At 39.9% G+C, this 19,865-nt stretch overlaps 1 protein-coding gene across 2 annotated transcripts in view; it reads left to right on the top strand.

Moving 5' to 3' along the window:
* The window catches only part of LOC125764274 (uncharacterized), a 63,004-nt gene that overhangs the window by 18,183 nt on the left and 24,956 nt on the right, over positions 1 to 19,865 (top strand). For both annotated transcript variants that reach the window (XM_049428328.1, XM_049428327.1), the window contains 4 exons: positions 74 to 1,070; positions 2,558 to 2,721; positions 7,737 to 7,836; positions 16,377 to 16,487. In XM_049428328.1, coding sequence (XP_049284285.1) covers positions 509 to 1,070; positions 2,558 to 2,721; positions 7,737 to 7,836; positions 16,377 to 16,487 — 937 coding nt within the window. In that variant the 5' untranslated portion in view covers positions 74 to 508. The remainder of the gene's footprint in view (positions 1 to 73; positions 1,071 to 2,557; positions 2,722 to 7,736; positions 7,837 to 16,376; positions 16,488 to 19,865) is intronic.

Here is a 19,865-nt window from a genome sequence, read left to right as displayed (position 1 = left end):
CTTGTATAGTAGGGGAATGTTTCAAACCTGAATCATTAAAACTCTCTTTATTCCATTTTTTTCTTCCCACTAGATTGGCTCCGTATATTCAATCCCGTCTGGAGATACTATCCGGATGAAAGCACACCCAACTGCACAACCGACGCCATTTGCGCTAAGGACAGTGCTGCCACTGCTGGAACCATCTTAACGAGCTGATCATTGTAGCACTAATTAAATAATGCAACACTAAGATAGCGGTGGGTGAGCCACCACCGACCATCGTCGATGTTACCCGTGGCGGACGCGTTCATTAAAATGCACCAAGCGAACTAATTTATCATTGGCCACGAAAACGGGGCACACACACGCGGGTTGGGTACAACATATCAAAGCGGTTGGGTTGGGAAGGTGCACGCGCAGGTGTGGACTGGGTATGAAAATTGCTGCCCCGTTCGCATGTTTACACTGGACTCCGGCCCACGGCCAGCTTAGGAGGGACGTGTGACTAACCGATGAGAGCGAACCAATGGTCACCCACATGAAGCCACCTGTTTGCCGCATGTACAACGTTACCCAAAGACTGCTGATCTTTGCAGTGCTCTTCCTCAATTCGTTCATTGATCTTGCCACTATCGATGGTCACGTCCTTCCACGTCCTCTCACCACCACTAGCAGCATCCCGGTACGTAACTTTTCCACCGTTGGCAGTGACAATATTGCTACGATCACGAGCGCTTCGGGTAGTTCTACGTCTTTCGACATTTCCGGTTGGGTCACCTCGGGCAGTACCAGCAGCCTTCACGAACGTGTTACGTTACCCTTCGTGCGCACACACCTTACCACCAAGACCGACAATCAGCATACCGAGGGTGACCTACACAGTGACATGCTGAATAACACTGCCGGCAGGGTTTTGGTGGTTGCACCTGAAAACTTTTCCATCGACCAGTTACGCCAAGGATTTCACAACTTTGTCAAACTGTTGCAAACTAACCGGCCACCGGTGGTGGTAAGCGGTAACGACGACGGCAGCGACAATCTGACGCTTTCTCACTTCGACAAGCAGATCCAGTTCCGTTCCTGGCACGGTAAGTTACTTTTCCCTCCCCCGTTCGTGAACATACCTTAAGCCCGATTATACTTCCGAACTTGGCGATAAGAAAAACCTGTCCAGTGTGTTTCAATATGTGTTTCTTTCTTCGCTTTCTTCCATTCGAAGCATTTCGAAGCATTTGCCCGCGAATGTTTTAAATTGAATTCAAGCATAAAAGTTTGAATGGTTAACTTCGTTCTGTTCTTGCTGCTTAACAAAACTGACAATCTGGTTTGTTCGGGCCACTTTCCGTGTAAGCTCAACAGTTACACCTTCTCGAATAGTGGATAAAGTTTACATAAATGGCACAAAGTTTAACCCTCCACTGTAGAGCAAAGAGCGATAAAATGGATGCTGTTAAAGTAAGGAAATTTTCACACACTTTTTTCACCTTTCTACAGCCATTTGACCATGTGCCAATCACCTTTCGACCACTCAATCGCAGGCGAGAAATGAAATGAATTCGATCCGGTTGTCGTCAAGTTGTAATTACTTTATTTCGAAATCGATGAATAACTTTATTTCTGACGAAAGCAATCTATTTCCTTTTTCCCCCTCAAATAGCAGCAATTTCCCCAAGTCTTCCTGTTTTTTTCCTCTTTATCTCTGAACAAGCGGAACCCATTCGGATGACTTCATTTTCAAGTCAGTTTCCACTGAACTTCACGACCTACCCTTCGATCGTTTAACGTATCGCTCTTCAATCACTCCCCTTTTCTCCAAACTTCCCAAAAACGGGTGCGCCCATCTTTGCCCCCGAAGCGTGATGATGCGTGGAGATTCAACGTTTCACTAAAACCGAAAGCAAAATAGCTAAGGAAATGGTTGATTCTTTCCCGTCGGTTGCTTCCCACGATTTCCAACGCCCGGTTCCGGTACGCGGTCGCGATCAAGCAGAACACCATCCGCCGTAATTGATTTATCTATCTAATATATTTGCTTTTTTATTTTACGCAGACGTAATCCAATTTATCCGTCATCGTCGTGCCGCCGGGCTAACTCCAATCGTTCCGTAGCGTTCCTGTACCGAAATTGCCCCTCGGGCAGATTGAACCGATTCTCGATAACCAACCAAGCCACCAATCGTACCGAACAACTCGATTTCGGTTGGATCGTTTTCGGTTTCGATCCGATTCTGCCGTCACTACACGCATGCTTATGGTTTGTCTGCTGCTTCGAAAATTTCTACACCGGAATTAATCTTCTTATGGTCGTGTTTGAATGAAGGAAAAATAAATTACAACATCTAGCTTTCCAAAATCCACCACAAACCGCATGTTTGCAGCGATTTTCCATTCAACTCTTTCGGTCAATCGTTAAATTTGTGATTTTAAATTAGTTTTAGAAACACTGTATGGTGTTCTATGCAAAAATGAACATGCTTTTTAAGTTTCCCATTTCGTTTAGGTATTTATTTAGTAGAGCACACGTATCACATTTTACGGACAACTTATCGCTTCACTCTTTTCCTTCCATCCACAGATATGGTTTCGTTCGAGCGCTGGCTGGACGATCCTGCGTTTGCGACCGTTCTTTATATGTCGGATGAAAGTGACAGCTTCATCGGATACTGTGACAGCCTTTCGACACACTTATCAACCGTCTACAGGAAGCTGGTGCTCTTTTGGCCGTGCCCAAGGATGAAGGTAAGAAAAACTGGCAAACACGTCCTTGTATATTTACACCAACATATCTATGCATCCTAATCGTTATAAGTTGGGCCATGTATGTGTTAGGGGTTAGCTTTTAGAATTCACACTCTGAATAACTCTGTTGGAGCTTGTATCGGGTTTAAGAGAGATGCACGAGAAATATAACTGTAAAGACCAGAAGATTTATAGTTTTATGAATGTATGAGATCTGTCGCACGATTTAATATGTCAAGAGAAAAATATTTATGCATTCGTTAATAGTGTTGCTTTTTGCATCACCTTGGGAAAACAGTCTATAAGTTCTTGTCTTCCTTATCGATCGATCCGAAAATACACTATTCTTAATAAATATAGGCAGTAAATATAGGCCGAATGGAGCAGGATTTCCAATTTCTTTATTTCTAAATATGTTTTAACCATATGTGCCTTAATATGTGGACGAGCGTTTTCATTTTGTTTTGAGACCGTTTTTTTGTTACAGTACTTGGCTCAAATACTTCAACGGCTTGTCTCCCATAAAAGTTTGAATGAGTCTAAAAGTCTCCCATAAGATATTTTCGTATGGTCCAGCAACAGCTCATAATAGCCCACCTCCTGCTGGTCCCACCAAATACACAGCATTATCATCCTTCCATTCGGTTTGACTGTCGATCATCGACTCTCGATTTTGCTGTTCCAGACTTAAATGAATAAATTTGGTTCGGCGTCCTTAAACTACAGGTTATTTAAAAGCAAATTTTGCATCTTTCGGATCATTCGCATTAGAGATGTGCACACTAAGTAAGAGTGAGTGAGTGAGTGAGTTTAATCGTGCAAGGAGTTCATAGTTTCAACTCAGCGCAAGGAATTTTTATGACACTGTTACTCACTCCTTTACGTTTTACTCATTCACTCTCTGTGCTGACTAATGACTGACTCTTTTGCGCTTTTACTCACTGATTCTCTGTGCCGACTAATGAGTAACAACCCAAAAACGCAAACAGAGTACCAAAACACTTACTCACTCTTATTGAGTGAATTGAAACGCAAAAGAGTGAGTCATTAGTCGGCAAAGAGAGTGAGTGAGTAAAAACGCCAAGGAGTAGGATTAGTTTAGAGTAACATGTTTATCACTCTCAAAAGAGTGAGTAAAAGTTTCAAATCCCTATAAACTGTATCAACTGTCTGAAAAGAGTGAGTATTCTCATCTCTAATTACTTTCCATTACTTTCACAATGATGGGAATGGGTTGCGTATTTGAGGGTTCGTCTTGTCATTGTTCAGCATCTTCATCAAGCACTGTCTTTAGTTATCTAATCATAAAAATCTCATATTATCATCCGGAACATTCTTCGCCGTACAAAACAAACATATCTCTCTTAAATCCCATTAAATAATTGCAACCAATAACTTCAGCTAAAATGGTTACACATAAACTACCACTGAAATAAAATGGTTTGTGGCTGCTATTTTCAACAAATTGAAATAATGCAGCTAAACTTCCTGAAAAATCACATTATTGGGTCTAAAAAAGCCTTAATGCAGACTCTTACCCCATATTATTGATACGGCCAGGCCGTTCTAACCGAGCAAAAAAAAAAAAACATCGTTCCATACTACCAATTTCGGATAAAATTTTGTGAAAACCAAATTAATCATTGCTACATGAGGAGAAGGTTTCTTTTATCGAACACACATTAACGAAGCAGAAAAATGGTACGAGATTTATTTTCATAGAATCAAATTAACAGCTCCAGATTTCTCATCGATAAATGGAAGAAGGAAACCGAAAGGGATCGTACCATAGGGACTACATGCTGCAATTTGTTTGCCTAATTAACTCGACGTTTGCTGTTTCGATCTCCGTATAAATACAAATTACAAAGAATTCTCGAAAAAGATTTGTTTGTCTCACAATTTGGTAGATATATTTTAAGTATCCGCAAAGTTATTCTTGCACGAGGTTTAATTTTTATAACGATTTACGTCAAATATTTTATGATCAAATATTTCAACGTGAGTGGTTTGACTTATACAACACATTTAGATTAATTAAAGCTTGCATCAAAACCACCTGCCAAAGTCCTTCACAGTAAAGACAGGCAATCATTTCGCCAATGTCAGTGTATAAAGCATCATTCTTAATGGAGGTCAGTATTCACCCGACCGTACTGCCGTGGAATTTGCTATGCAGTGAGATTATAAACACGATAGGTGCGAAAGAAAAACACCACCACACACAGCCAACCAGCCATCGCTATCGAATGGTTCCCGACCGGTACCAGCATCTGGCGGCACCAAAAATCCAGAACCAACCAGCCTCCGAGTTCGAAGGCAAACGAAATGAAACGAAGCAAAACATAATTTATGCAGTTTTATTTACATAATCACGCCGCAATCAACTTCTCCGAAGTGAGCATGGGATGGGGTGGCGAGTGTTTTGGGTTTTCATATTTTTTGTATTAAGCTTTCTTTTCTTTTGAAAGCGGGAATAAGGAGAAGCAATAGAATAAGCACTGTAATGACGATAACGTTGATTATGATGGTACCGTTGAAGAAGGTAGAACAGTACAGTATTACCCGCTCGTAGCCTTCAATCGCAGGACGACGAACGACGTCCAGTTCGAATGGAGCACTTTGAACTGACGAAAATATGTTGGGGAAAAATTCAGGTTTGATTATATTACGGTCCGGTGGGTGTAGGTACGAAGATGAAATTTCTTCTCGTTTTTTTTTTCTTTGGTCCATCACAAAAACGACGATCTTTTATTCTGCATCCCAATTTTGTTTATTGCGTTTTTATTTTAGTTTCTGCCCCGTTCTGCCCGTTCGATGGGTTTCTGTCCATTTTTCTCGCTCGAAAGAATGTTTTAATGGAGCTGTCAGTGTTGTTGCATCTAATTGCTTGGCAGCGATCGTTGTATATACACATAAGTTTCAGCGTGCTATAATCATCCACGAACGATAAGCAAAGCTTTGATGTTTGCTTCGTTTAGATTAAAAACTCATTGCCATATTTTTTGTTTTGTTGTTTGTATCCGCTGTGAAGATCGCGGATTCGAAAATAGCACAGGAACATCTGTGACTTGTCGTGCGACATTTGTGCCTGTTTACTCTATGCGGTATGTTCACTCTTCGTGGCTAACGTGCGCCAAATTGCCCCCCAATGCTCCCCTCGTCGGTTTGCATCGTTTTTTTTTTTCATTATAAAACAACCATCTGTATCTAGAAACTTTACCTTAGTGCCACACATGAGCGGAGGAAACAAACAATAAATCCAACACGTCTCACCAAATGGCAAACATATACCGTGAAATGGCACCAAAACGAATAGCGCCGGACGAACAGCATAGGCACCTGTTAATTGATTACATCATTATCGTAATGAGCGCTTGGTAAAAGGTAAACATCGGCCAGCGCCATTGGGAATTCGAGTATTCCGACTCGGAACAGGCATCTTCGCTTGGATGCTGTCGTTATCACTATCGGCTTTCGTGGAATTTGCTAATGGCGAGTAAATGGCAAACTGTAAGGATCTGGCTAACGGTCAGGCAACTTCCATGTACGCTTGGTTGGTTCATGATATTGAACACGAAACCATCTTGTAGTTAAAACGTTACCCCCGACGAACAGCACACCAGACACTCCTTTCGCGTGAAAACTCACGAACCTTTCGAATTCGTGCCAGCAGCATACGGCAGTGTTCGCTTTATCGAACTTTCCTTCGTATATATGACCACTTCAAATTGCGACTGAGCCTGCAAAATATTGAGGCTTGCTTTAACGCTGAAAGTTGGCCTCGATTGGAACAACTTATTTTTCTTGAAAGCTTTTCTCAAACATTTCCAGCTCGCCTTGTGGCACACCACAAAACGCACCACAATCAACTTTCTAAGTTGGACTTGAGCTAGGTGATAACGAGCACAGGATGTTAAAAGAAACAGAAAAAGAGAAATAGAGAGAAAGAGAAAGATAGAGACAGGAAAAAGTTAAATGACAGTCCAACTCTCTCCACGCATAAAGTCACCCGTTCAAAAAGTGGGGCCACTCCGTTTCGGGAAACAATTCGGAAGAGGCATCAATTTTTTTTTCAACCAACCCACTACATGGATTTCCACGCCAAAAAAAGACGAGGGAAAACTTTCACAGCTTGATCTTTTACACTTTTTTTGCGTTCCCGTTTTTCGTGACGCTCACGCACACTTCAAAATCAATCAAACAGTACGCCGTACGTCTTGTGGCTTGTTTCTCGAGTGCCTGCTGAATTTGTAATAGCTTTTTCACCATTTATCTAGAGCAAATAGGGTTGGGGGGGGGGGGGGGGGGGGCGATGGAGTTTTTCAAGGGCGGCATTTCCTTTTTTAATGCAGCTAGGTGTGAGGAACTTAAAAGTATCATATTATAATTTAAATGCTGACTTGATTTCAGTAATGCTAGTTGAACTAGTTTGATTTGCCTCATGTACGATCCGTTTATCAAAAACAGTCCTTTAAGTTAAGTTATCATATTTCGGTTAACTATAGCGCTCGAAATCGATAGAATAGCTTCCATCGATAGAGCCATCTTTTGAGAGCAAGATGGAACGTTTGACAACGTAATAGCAAACTCGCTAGAACGTGGTAATAATACAACGGAAGCGTAAACTTTCCGTATCGTGTGTCACTCAACGAAAGAATGAAATGCTTGTCAAGGGCACTTTCCGTCGCGTAGGCAAAACCTCCCTAGCAACGGTCACGTTGACCGGCTGGCTGACTGCCTTTTTTTGCTTTCTATCCCACTGACAGTAGCGGAGCAGTGGCCAGTCGCCGAAGCACTTCACGCCAAACTCGTATTTCATCCTTGGGACGTTTCAAATTTCCAGAACTTAGAAACCCACCTCCGTCCCGTCCCATCATGGTCGCAGTCTTTTCATTACGCTCTCCATCTATCACTGCAATGGCCGTTGCGTTTGGTGACATTTCCACTGCCCGCCGGTTGTTTTTCGCTTTCCTTTCACGTGTTTTTATGTTTCTGATCCATTCTCTTTACAGGCGACGGAAAAGTTCATTCCCTCTTACGAAACAGTTTCGTACGCTGTGAAAAGCATCGCGCAGCAGCTTAATTGGACCGAAGCGGTCCTGCTAGCGACAGGTAAGTGTCTTTTGCAGGTTCGCAGCAACAAAGCAGTGCGGTGCCACACTGCTCTTGCCGGGAATGGGGCGCATAAATAAATCAATCCGTAGCCCCACGCTACGGCAGCGATTGGTTTAAACGGTTTTGATGCTTTTGCCATTTTTCATTGGATACCGAGCTGGTGCCGCGCATCACATTGCTACTACCATTGATTGCGAGGGAGAAATTGTACCCGGGGTTTTGCCTGTGTGCGTTTAAAGACCAGGGAAAATTGGTTCGATTATATGTATGTTGGAGAAAAATTAATGCATCTTGCAAACGGGGAGAATATTTGCTACGACTCGTTTCCATTAATTTAATTTTTAGATTATTTTTTTCTATTTTTCAGTTCTTTCCAAAATAATAAAATTATTCCGATTTTTTATTTATCTTTTTCTATATAGATATATCTATATGTATATCTATAATACAAAAAAAGTGTTGATAAGCTAGAATTTGTAATATGGGTGTCCATGTTCTCTGACGGCCCGGTGGTGGTGTATGTGATAAACGACGCCGGATCCACATGACAGAACCGGGTATCAAATCCCATCCGTACCGCCCCCGGGAGCAAAAACTGACTATCCTTCTACGTGGTAAAATAAGTCTAGAATACCAGAAATCGTCGGCATAACCTGACCTTAAGGGTCGTTAAGCCCAGAGAAGAGAAGTTCTCCGACGAAAACACTAGGAAAAATATCAATCAATAACTCAAATTGGTTCTTTACACGTTTATATCTGTTGTTGCGGGAACAAAGTTGGAATGCGGCTTCCGCCACCGTGGAATTGACCGCGCAACGTTCGGTTAACTTCGAAAACTCTTTCGCTGGATTCCTTTTGCCTTTAGGCCAATATATCCCGGGTGTCAGGTTTTTTTCTGGATTAACCAGAATTAGCTTCGACCGGTGAGTATACTGTATATTGGCAGTCTTAAAAACAGCAGATTAACGTGATCAGATCGTTAGGCTTGTTCCTGGATTCCTAACGGTGGACCTTGTCTCTGTTTCATAATCAATACTTTTTCTGGTCTATTTTGCAACTCATACTGAAGTTTACTCTCCAATATGGATACTAATGACGTGCATACGAATTGTATTCAATTATTATCTAAACCTTGCGTTGAAACCTGATGTACAAGGATCTATTTTGTTCCTAGATCTTGATAAGCGAACGAATAAGAAGCTACTGTTTAATTCATTCTGATATCTTATGTTATTCAAGGAGTTGTTTTCAAAATATAATATAATTTCATTTAATAAAGTTTCTTCAATAGTCACGTAATACTTGTTATGCTCATGAGGGTATTCGATGGATGTATGTATATCGTTATACATAAGCTAGAAATAGTTCTTTTTTTGTAAATTATTTTTACTGTTATGTAATATAATTATCAACATCTTAAAACTTTTATTTTAATTTCAAGCTTTTCTGTAGTTTTGAGAAGAACTATAGAAATTATATACCATATTTTTGCGTGTATTACAATCATTTAAATTTTTAAATATACAACAAAACTTTTAAAGAAAGAAAATGTATATTATTGTATATACATGAGACCCATATGAATAGAAATTATTTGTTCATCGTCATCGAGGATCTCATGGTTTAATTTATTTCACTTTAAATTTTTAAACTCTCCTAAAACGTGCATACAGAACCAATGTCTTTCTATCCCAACTTCCATCAAAATATAGCTGGTAAAGCTATTTCTTTTGGCATAGGCTTTTTTTGTTAGAAAAGTGGAAATGCTACCCCGGTGGGTTGTGGGCGATTATAAATATTACCGATGATGAAGCCACTCGGCAATCGACAAGTACTGCCCACAATCCAAACCTATGGTCCCTTGTTGACGGTTTGCATTACACGAAAAAGTTGTTGCTGATGCTGTCTTCCTACGTTTGTGCAAAGTGCTACTATGCTCCGAGCATCAGGCCAAAGTAAAGAACAGTGCGCTTCCGTCGGTAACCAAATAAAAAATGTTGAAATAGGCCACTGTGGAAAACGGACAGCCAAGACGATCCGTTCGGCATACATACCGAACACGGTAAGATCGGACAACATGACCTAATCCAAGTGAACGATCCTGGTCAAACTTTGTACATACAGACGAAAAGACATATTTCGCTGGTGAATGGCAAAAAAAAAATATAATACCTTACAGCTACGGAACCGCTGTAAGCTCGGAGCTTAAATTTTGTGCCACTTGTTTCTTGCTTTCCCGTGGGCTGATGATAAGATGGTAAGCAAACAAACGGTCCAAGTACGAAGCAATGTGGTACGTTCCAGCTATGCTATTAACCACACAAAAAATAAAGTTCCCTGCTATCGATATGGCTATCTTTGCCTGTTTCATATTTTTGTCTATGCATTATGATGAATCCTGCTTTAGTTCCATAATTGGTAGAAAGATTGTAAAAATAATACAAATAGTATCGAACTCCAGAGACGTTGTACTTTCGGCACGTTTTGCCGTTGTGAGTGGCCTTCGCCAATGATCCAAGGGTTTTGCTAAATTATTTACCAGCATCACCCGTATCGTGCCACAACCGTCCGGCAATCATTCGCTTGTTCAACCGAATTTTGGAGCGTGAGAAAATTTGATCCCCTTGGAATTGTTCCAGCACCTCTGGTGGTAACCTTCTAGTCACCGAGTATGAAAAATTAAGCATTTTATCTTATTATGGCAAGGTGCGGGAAAGAATAACTTGCAACACCAATACCGAACCATTGAGCTGTTTTCCGGAAGTACCAACCAGTGCAACGGCTGGCCACCATTTTCCATTAAAACTTATCGGAGGAATGAAAAATGAAACACCAACGTTGGCTGGTTACGAGTGAAAAGCGGAAACGTGTAAGGCTCACGATCATGATGGTTAGTACTGGTTTCGTCTCCCTGTTCCAGCGGGAAACCATTTCCGGTCCGCGCTCACGGAACATTATGTGTCAGATCCGTCCTGAGAATGGTCGCACGTGGCATGCAAAGTACACGCCATTGTTTATTTAGGTCCTCCGTGCTACATTTTGTTTGGATTTATTTGCCGCTTTGGACGGCTTTTCACAAATTTCCAAACTGCCGTTCTCCGGCCGATCTCGGCGCGGTTTGATTTCACTGTTCCACCACGGTTTTTGGGGATTTCGAACATGCCGCGTACCACAACAACGTACCGAACAATAAAAATACCCCTTTTAACTTTTTGCACGTTTATTATTTGAACCGAGCTACCACTGTTTATATGCTTGCTGATGGTGATGAATCTGACAAATGTTCATCATTCTCCAACAACGTTACACGATACAAAGAAGCATTTCCAGAGTGAGTGAGTCACCGAGCGGTGGCCGACAGACTCAACATCCGACTTTGTTGAAGTCATGAATTATTTGCTTGTGTCAAAATTCAATTTCATTCTTACGTTTTGTTGTGTGATTTAAAGCAGCAAATAAGGAGATATAATTTACAATCGTACCTAAAGGGAGATTCTGCGTGGGAAGATGGTTGCAAATAAAGTTGACGCCCTACAAAGCACTCACCTCACATTTGTTCAAAAATTCCTTTCTCATTCGCACAAAAGCAAAATTTAATACTTTGTATTAATTCTATTGTATGCACTACATTTCAAAGAAGCTCCTTCTTTGTTAAAAAAAGAATAGCTCAATCTTTCCGTGTTTTTTATATACACATTTGTTCCCAGTTTTCCAACATTTTCAAAAATCCGGTCAAAAGAAAATCGATCGTACAACTGATTAAAGTTTAAAATGCTAACTCACGGGATGCTTCACCGATGTTAACATTCGTGTTAACGAGTTGTCGAAACTGCCGTTTACTTGCAGCCTTTTTGCAGGAACTTTGCTTGCCATAGTAATGTCTCGTACAACTGGTGTGCTGGAGCGGGTGTGTGACCGGCATCGTTACAATAGTCACCTTCGGCTTCAATTTAAATATTCATTCTTTTCTTCCCAAGCGTTCCGCGCGATCGGCTCCATAAAATCGATTTGCCTGAAAACGGTAAAACGTCGTATTTTCCAATACCAACCGATCACCTGAAAGAAGAATGGTGAAAATCGAACGGTTTTGAACAATCCATTGTGCGAATCATCCGGTTACCGAGACATGAAAATTGACGATAGAGGAAAGCATATACCATCGAGCTAATGTGGACTAGTGAAGCGTTTGGTAAATCACTGACTGATTTAAAATTCCGTCCGCTCAAACATTCCGCCAGTCAGCTGATTGAACACTGTTACAAGATGGAGAGATTTTTTTATTTTGAAGCTACATTCCTTTTACTGGTAACCTTAGCTTCATTCAACAGGCGCACCAAACAGGAAGACATCCCAACAAAATTGGGATGGAATTGAAATGCTCTCTAAAGCTGTGATTGTGACGCTTTCCCAGCTATTGTGGTGTTGGTGTAGTACGTGCGTAACTATACGCGTGTAACATCTTCCGAATCGTTGGGGCTGTTTTGCTTTTGCTCCTTACGATAGTCCACCGGAGAGTTTCCAATACATTATCCGCCCACAGCACAAAGCTTTTCATTTTCTTCAAGCATACCAGCGGGTATCCTTACCCAAACCATACAATCGGGTGATAAATCTATAGCACTTCGCTTTTGGCTGCCGTCCGGCCACCGTTCAGTGGGCGCCAAGCTTATGTGTCAATCAGCTTCCGACTTGGGAGGGAAATATGCCTTCCCTCTGGTTGTTGATTTTCACGTATTGAGTGAGATAAAAAAGTGAAGCTGACGCGGTATGCAATAAAACCAATGCGTTCATCAATTTTCATTTGCCAGTCATGTCGAAACTGTACCAAACGCGTGAAACCCTCTACATATTGAGGTCAAACCCGTGTGGGTGACAATGGTGCACGCACACACATTGTTGTAGGCATTGGCTTAAGAAAAGAAGGGATGAATTCGTCCGTAAAAATGTGCTTGGAACGTTTCCAAAAATCCGCCGGAAAACTGAAATCAAACCACAAACAGCGTGAAATGGAAATATTCGGAAGAAAATCTTTCAGAAGCCTAGCATGAGCTTCCGGTGTTTGGTTCTCGTTTGACAATCAACATCCTCAACGGGGCCTTTTAGCACGATAAATGAAGCTTTTTTTCTGTTTCGGAAAGGAAGAAATGTAACCGTTAAGATTTTTGGGGTGAATATTTAGAAAAGCAATAATAGAAGACGATACCTTAGAATCGTATTGCATTCGACGAATTGTACGGGTAAGCCAATAGGTTGAATGGTTTGTTACGATATTGAAATAGATTAAATTACAACACACAAAAAGCCGGGTGGAAACAAGTGGCATTTTCATCACCTCAATATTAAACTTTAGTAAATAGGTATTTGTGTGCATAGGTATTTGTGCACGATGGAAATAAAAGTCGAATTTTTACCACGAAATAGCTCAACTTAACAGAACCCTTCAGAAAGTTCTGTCATTACTAAGAAGAAAATGATGATGAAATTTTTAAGAATAATTAAGGAATTGTCAATGATTCTGTTTACAAAATTTTAATGAAATAATTTTTAAAGTTCATAATAAAAACAAAAAACATCCAGAAAATATGTTTAATTTTAAAATTATCTAGAATTAAGTATTAATTAAACAATTAATTATTAATTATTATTAACCTCTAAAATTATGTTATTTAATTAAACAATTTTTAAAATGATTTTAAAAAAATCAATATTTAACAGTAGAATGATAAAAAACAATAGCGTAAGAAATGAATTTCATTAATAATCTCTTCTCTTCTTTCTTGGCTTAATGACCTCTAAGGTCACGCCGGCCATTTCTGGCTTACTATACTTGTTTTACCACATAGCCGGATAGTCAGTCCTTGCTACAGGGGTATACGGTCCGGATGGGATTTGGTACCCGGTCCTGTCGTGTGGAACTGACGCCGTTGAACACATATACCATCGAACCACCCCCAGCATAAATCATATTCATGGTCATAAATAATAAATATTCATAAATAATAAAAAAAAGGTCCGTAATAATTATATTATTAAATCTTCTTTAAAAAATTATTTAAAAGAAAATATTAGTTTAACAGACTTATCTTTACACCCAGGATGAATCACTAAAGAAATAGGAAAACTTGTATCTCTTTCCCTTAACTCAGCTGAGAGATTACGTAGAGAATGTGTAACTACACTTGTAAACACCTTGGGGACAAGGATTTTGTACAGAACCCGGTAAAGCCTACACCAAAGACAATGGAAGAGTCACCACAATGAAAAACTCTATCTGCTGAACTGATAGAAGGATGTGAAGGATTCCCCAGGGCTGTAAAGCAGAACCAAGTACATTACCGATGTGAAATCGGATGATCCACTCCATAAGGCCCTTTCCTTGATGCTCTAGGTGTGTCTATCACAAGAATTGCGATAAAAGATTTTCAAGCAAAACTGGACAGTCCAATCGTCACGAAGGGTTATAGCATTCGAAGAGTAAGAAAATAATATCGATTACATCCATAGGGTAATCAAATAGAATAGGATAATTGAATTCCTAACATTCACAAAATTACAAATCAATATCTTGTTTTGTTTCATTTTTTGTATTCCATGGGTAATCATAATCATAATTTAACAGCAACAAGCTTTTACAGCTGGAATATAGTGGCAGCAGCTAAACGCCACCTTTACAATGCTCCTCATAATATAGCCTTGAGAAGCAAAAATCACAGCCCAATTGACACGTGCAGCCAAACTAATCCAAAACCGTTGAGACGTTCCACTGACAGTGGATTACCAGGATTCAGCGAATAATGATAAAATCAAATCGATGAGAGTCCATCTTCTACGGTCGTGTTTGGAGTACTCATGGCAGAAAAAAAAGAAATCCACATCGTGTGTCGGGGTGCCCTGGAAAAGCTGGAAGCTGTTGCAGAATAGCCCATGAATAGTGCCCATGAGTAGGCGGAGGAAAACAATTTCTACTGATTGAAATTTATTTTTATGCGATCTGAATGTCACGTATTGATGACGATGCGCTATTCACAGCACACTGGTGACCAGCGTGGCAGTTGACCACACCGGGAAGGAAAGATTACGAGCTCATAAACGATAGCTGGTGCCAAACACACACACTGCTTCTTGCTGTCGTCTGCCGGAGCTTTTGATGCGTTTTATGGGAGTTCGTCCCAAGCATCGAAAACACCGGATTACCAGCGTAGTATCGATACGGAAGCACGATCTGTACGGGTCGGACAGCGCTACCTCGGGGCTAGGTGACAAATTGATACAAATTTATAACCGTAGGAATTAGCTTCGTTTCCTAAACAGACTCCGCCCGATGCTTCTCTCTGGTTTTCTTAGAACTGACATTTCTAAACGACTGCAGCTGGAATGAGAATCGCTTCCGATTACGCTTTCACGTGCTACCCCGTTGAAGTGGAAGAAAGTTATTTCCCGGCACTAGCTTGATTTTGGTTTGAGACTGTCGTTCAGCTTCCAATCCCCATGAAAATATCCCTAGGTCGCAAAATGTAGCTTACAATTCCACGAAACCCATATCCACTGTTTTGCGTTTTTGCCATCTTTTATCTCGATCGATCGACACACGCATTCGATTTTGATAAACTTCAGGGCCATTTTCGAAAACAACCTTCCAGATCGGCAATCGGGTACGCATTCCGGGGTTGATTTATTTCGCCACTTTACATTATCCAATTGTGTAGTAAGACTTTTTGGCATCTTCCCTCACGGTGGTTCTCATCCGCATACCCAGAGCTATATCTTAATTTGGGACAATAATGTGGCAGCTTTTAGGCTTTCTTCCGAGTGCTGTTTGGTGCTCGGAGAAGACTCATTCCATTTACTTGTAATAGCTTATTGCTCACGATTTATATCGATCCACCACTCGAAATAGGAATCGAAATAGGAAAGTCAACCCAACACGGAACCAGGTTAGCAAGTGTCTCTGAACATAAATCATACTCATTTCCACTCATATACACACAGACACACATCCAACACATGAAACGAACGTTTGCTGAATCGTGAATTCTTGCTCGAGAGTTTTCCCTACTTTCACTTTCCCTAACCCCACCGTAAACGCCCACGTGAACAGAAACGCATTTCGCGGCGTTCATATGCGCCACCAGCAGCACGAGCGAAACAAATATTTACAATCTATCGAAGGACGGAAATTTGTACGGCAAAAGTCAACAGATTGGTTGCTAGTGTTTAATATCGCGCGCCATTGATGCCAAAACCAGCGCCGAAAGAGTGTTTTAAATTGATTGGCTTTTTCGCAAAAGCAACAGAGCACAGCGTTGATCGGAAACGTGTTTCGTTGCGATATTTGAAACTAACATAGCTGAATGCTTATGCGGCGATGAAGTTTTGGTTTTCTTTAGTTTCCCTTAAACAATTTGTTTAATTTTGTTTCTTTGAATGGTTGTTGCATTTTCGGTGAAAATAATATTTTTAGATTTTTTTTGCTATAAATAAATGATCAATATTGAAGAATTGATTATCATCTGTTGTTATTTTCTTCACGTTTTCAGATGCCAACCGTGCGTTATCGCTTGCCTTAGCCAGTAATCTACACATACCCTATACGATAGCACTGGACCCATCCAGCATTCCCTCCACCTTCAACGATAGCAATGGAAAAGGTAAAGTATAGCTAACTAAATTTTTCATCCATCTTGTAAACTTCTAATCAAATCGATAACCTTCAAAGCAATCGTTCGATGTGGGAATGCAATATGAACATAATTTCACGCCTTATTACCTTAATATTTTATTATCGATCGATCGATTTTAATGATGAAAAAAATCATCATCGAAACTCGACCTCCTCCCTGTACAGAACCAAAACCAAAAATTGCTGTAAGTGAATTTTGCATTCAAAATAAATATAAATAACCAACACAAACCGAAATTGGAACCACAGAACGTATTACTCCGGTTGATGGGAATGCTTAGGTTTTATCTTCTCCGTCTCCATCCGGTGAGTTCATAATGGAGAATGAAATGTGAATTCGAATTTCAATTATTACATTTTGTTCGTCACCACCACTACTACTAGCACCCCTGAGGGGGAAACAATCTTTTTGTGTGCACGAGAGCGCTTTTTACGGCTGGTCGATTCAATTTGTTCCTGGCAAACGGGGGTTTCATAATGTTTTTTTTTTATTTCACCGTTGGAGATGTGCGTATTTGTATTGTATGTTTATATGTGTGGTATTGTTTTTTTGTTGTTATACTTTCTTTTTCTTTCACTCTTCTTTATGACCGCAAGAAGGGCAAACAGTTTTGATGTATGTAAACAAGTTGATCAGAACGATCGTCAGTGTGTGTGTGTGGTTTTTGTGTGGGTTGTATGTGGTGGTGTGTGTACGTGTGTGTATGGTTAGTAAATCAACAATCGAAACATGATGATTACCATAATCAAAATTGGATTCCAGCAGCAGCAGCACAATAAAGACGCACCGGCATGAATCGGAATCCGTTTGACTTTTCCGTTTTCCCGTCTCATGTCGGCGGTCACACAACGGTTGGAAATGTTTGTTAACGAGCATAAGAATCAAGCGCAGGATGTTTGTATGATTGAATGAATCGAAGATGAAGAAATATCAATGCATCGAGGATTTATGAACTTCAATTCAAGGGTTGATGAAACTGCAATTACGGTATTTGATCAATTTCTTAACTCGATTAGGTTTAGGTTTTGTAGTTATCGCCAAACTGCATAAAAACATAATATATTGATTAGTTTTGATGTATGATGATTTGATTAATTAGATAAGTAGTCGACAAGGGTAAATTTCACTCCTGAGGAAAAATCCTAGCACATGTACTTTACGGTGAATAACTTGGAACTGGTCTATTTCGTGTTGTTGTTAAAGAATTCACAAAATACTCATAAATCTTGAAGCTACAACCAACTCATACAAAATGAAATGTAGGATGGGTAGGACAACCCAACCATACAGAAGCCTATTGTTTTAGCATTACTTGAGAATGTTCTTGAAACGTTAGCCTTGTGTTTTAATGAACATCTAATTGTAGAATGACTTTTATGTACATTTATGTTTTACTTGTAGAAAACGCGAATACTTTTTTTATTCATTAGGGACGCTAGCAATCAAACGATGGTGACGGTGACAAAATTTGTTCACAACACAACTGTTTAATGTAATGTTGTGCTTATTGAATCGTTTGAAAAGAGTCATTCATATGAATCTTCGAATTCAAATCATGAGTCGACTCCCAAAATATTAAACAAATTTTTATAAATTCAAATGGATCCTCAAAGATTCATGAATTCTTAATGTTTCGCTACCAACAAATTTAAATTAAAATAGCTAACCGGATGGTGAAGGAACAATCACATAAATTCACGGACTGTTGCGAAACTGTAAGGATTCATAATTCAATGAGGATGCATGAATCTTCAGAATAGAGATTCAGAGCTCCTCATTTGTTCAAAGATTCGTTCAGATTTATGAATCAGAATCAGATTCACTCAACAGCAGTTTAATGAAAAGAATTTAATCAAATAACAATTTTCATAAACTAGAAATACAATTTAATATAATTTCCACGCGAACTTTTAAAAGACCGGGATCGATGGAATACAGTTTTGTTTTACGGGAAGTCAACTAGGAAAACTTGCACTAAATAAGCAAAGAGATAAAACATGCTAAAATCATCAGCATAACAAAGATAACAAGCGGGTTGCTTCCTTTTCCTTTAATGAATGATGTTCGAAAAAAATCGACTCCAAAAATATTGTAATTAAATTGTTCAACAAATCCGAACTTTTTTTCTCTTGTAATATCAGTTGTAACGCTTATGCTGAAATATCCAATTTATGTTCATATTGCCCATAAAACAACAATCATGCAGACTCCATGCAGATTATACATTCAGCCGATTGGACATCGTACGTACTATCACTAAGGGAAGGAATTTCTAGAAATTTCCAATCCTCCAATCTCTTTCTCGCCGCAAATCTAACAGATGTACAGAAGCAGAGAAATGATTTGCAAAAAAAAACAAAATTGTAGAAACAACAACTTTGTTCACATCTCTCGGTTTGTTCGGTTTTGCTTTGCCGTGTCCGATTACGAAGCATCATGGCCCTGATATGGTAAAGTAAGCAAACACAACCACAAGGTTTCGAATGGTTAGTTTTTGCTTTCGTTTTGCACCAATGTCTGATTCCGAATTATCTCGCATTTGTGCACCAAAGTGTTCCCTTGTGTGAGTAACTTTGTGTTTCCTTTCGAAGAACAAGAAGAAAAAGACACCGTCCCCCCGCTCCCAAACCGTTCCGAAAGGACTTTAACTTGTTATTTACAAACGCCTCATCGACTTATCCTGTTTCACTATTCACTGTGTGTTGTTCCACACGCTTTCCTATTCCAAGTTTCGTTTGCTTTTTCTGTATTGTTATATTTGTTTCTGTTTTGCTTAACTTTGATGAGCATTTGTGTGTGTTTGTGTGATTGTTTTTCCTTTTATTTTTTGCTGCCGGATAATCTTTGCTTGTTTTCCATCGTCCATCGTGTAAAACAATGAATCCGCCTCGCTGCACTCGTGGCGATCATTTAATTAGGCTCGCATCTGGAAGAACAGAAATAAATTGTGACCCGAGTTTTGTCTGTATCCTTGCTGGTGTCTCCCACCCCTGGGTGTGTGATAATGAAAGAACAAAAAAGTATTTCCACTTTTTTGGTTGTTGTTTGCCTACTTTCCCATTCGCACTTCGTCTCGCTACTTTTGTTCGACTGAATCTGGTGGATGATAAACTTTGAAAGTTACACTCATCAAATCTTTATTTCTTAACTCGAGCGAAATCTCATTAAAATCCTTATCGCTCATTAGGAATCTAATTTTCAGCTGCCCGCCTTTTTGGCCCGCTGTTCGTATCAGCGTGTTTTGCGAGGAGTTGTATCGACCATGTATACAATCTGTATCCGTGTAATTATCAGCTTGCCTGTAGCTGGAAAAGTGGAAGAATCGGTATTAAAGCGTCACTTGTT

Source organism: Anopheles funestus, chromosome 2RL, assembly GCF_943734845.2.
Source record: "Anopheles funestus chromosome 2RL, idAnoFuneDA-416_04, whole genome shotgun sequence".
NCBI lineage: Eukaryota > Metazoa > Arthropoda > Insecta > Diptera > Culicidae > Anopheles > Anopheles funestus.
This window is presented reverse-complemented; position numbering and strand designations above follow the sequence as displayed.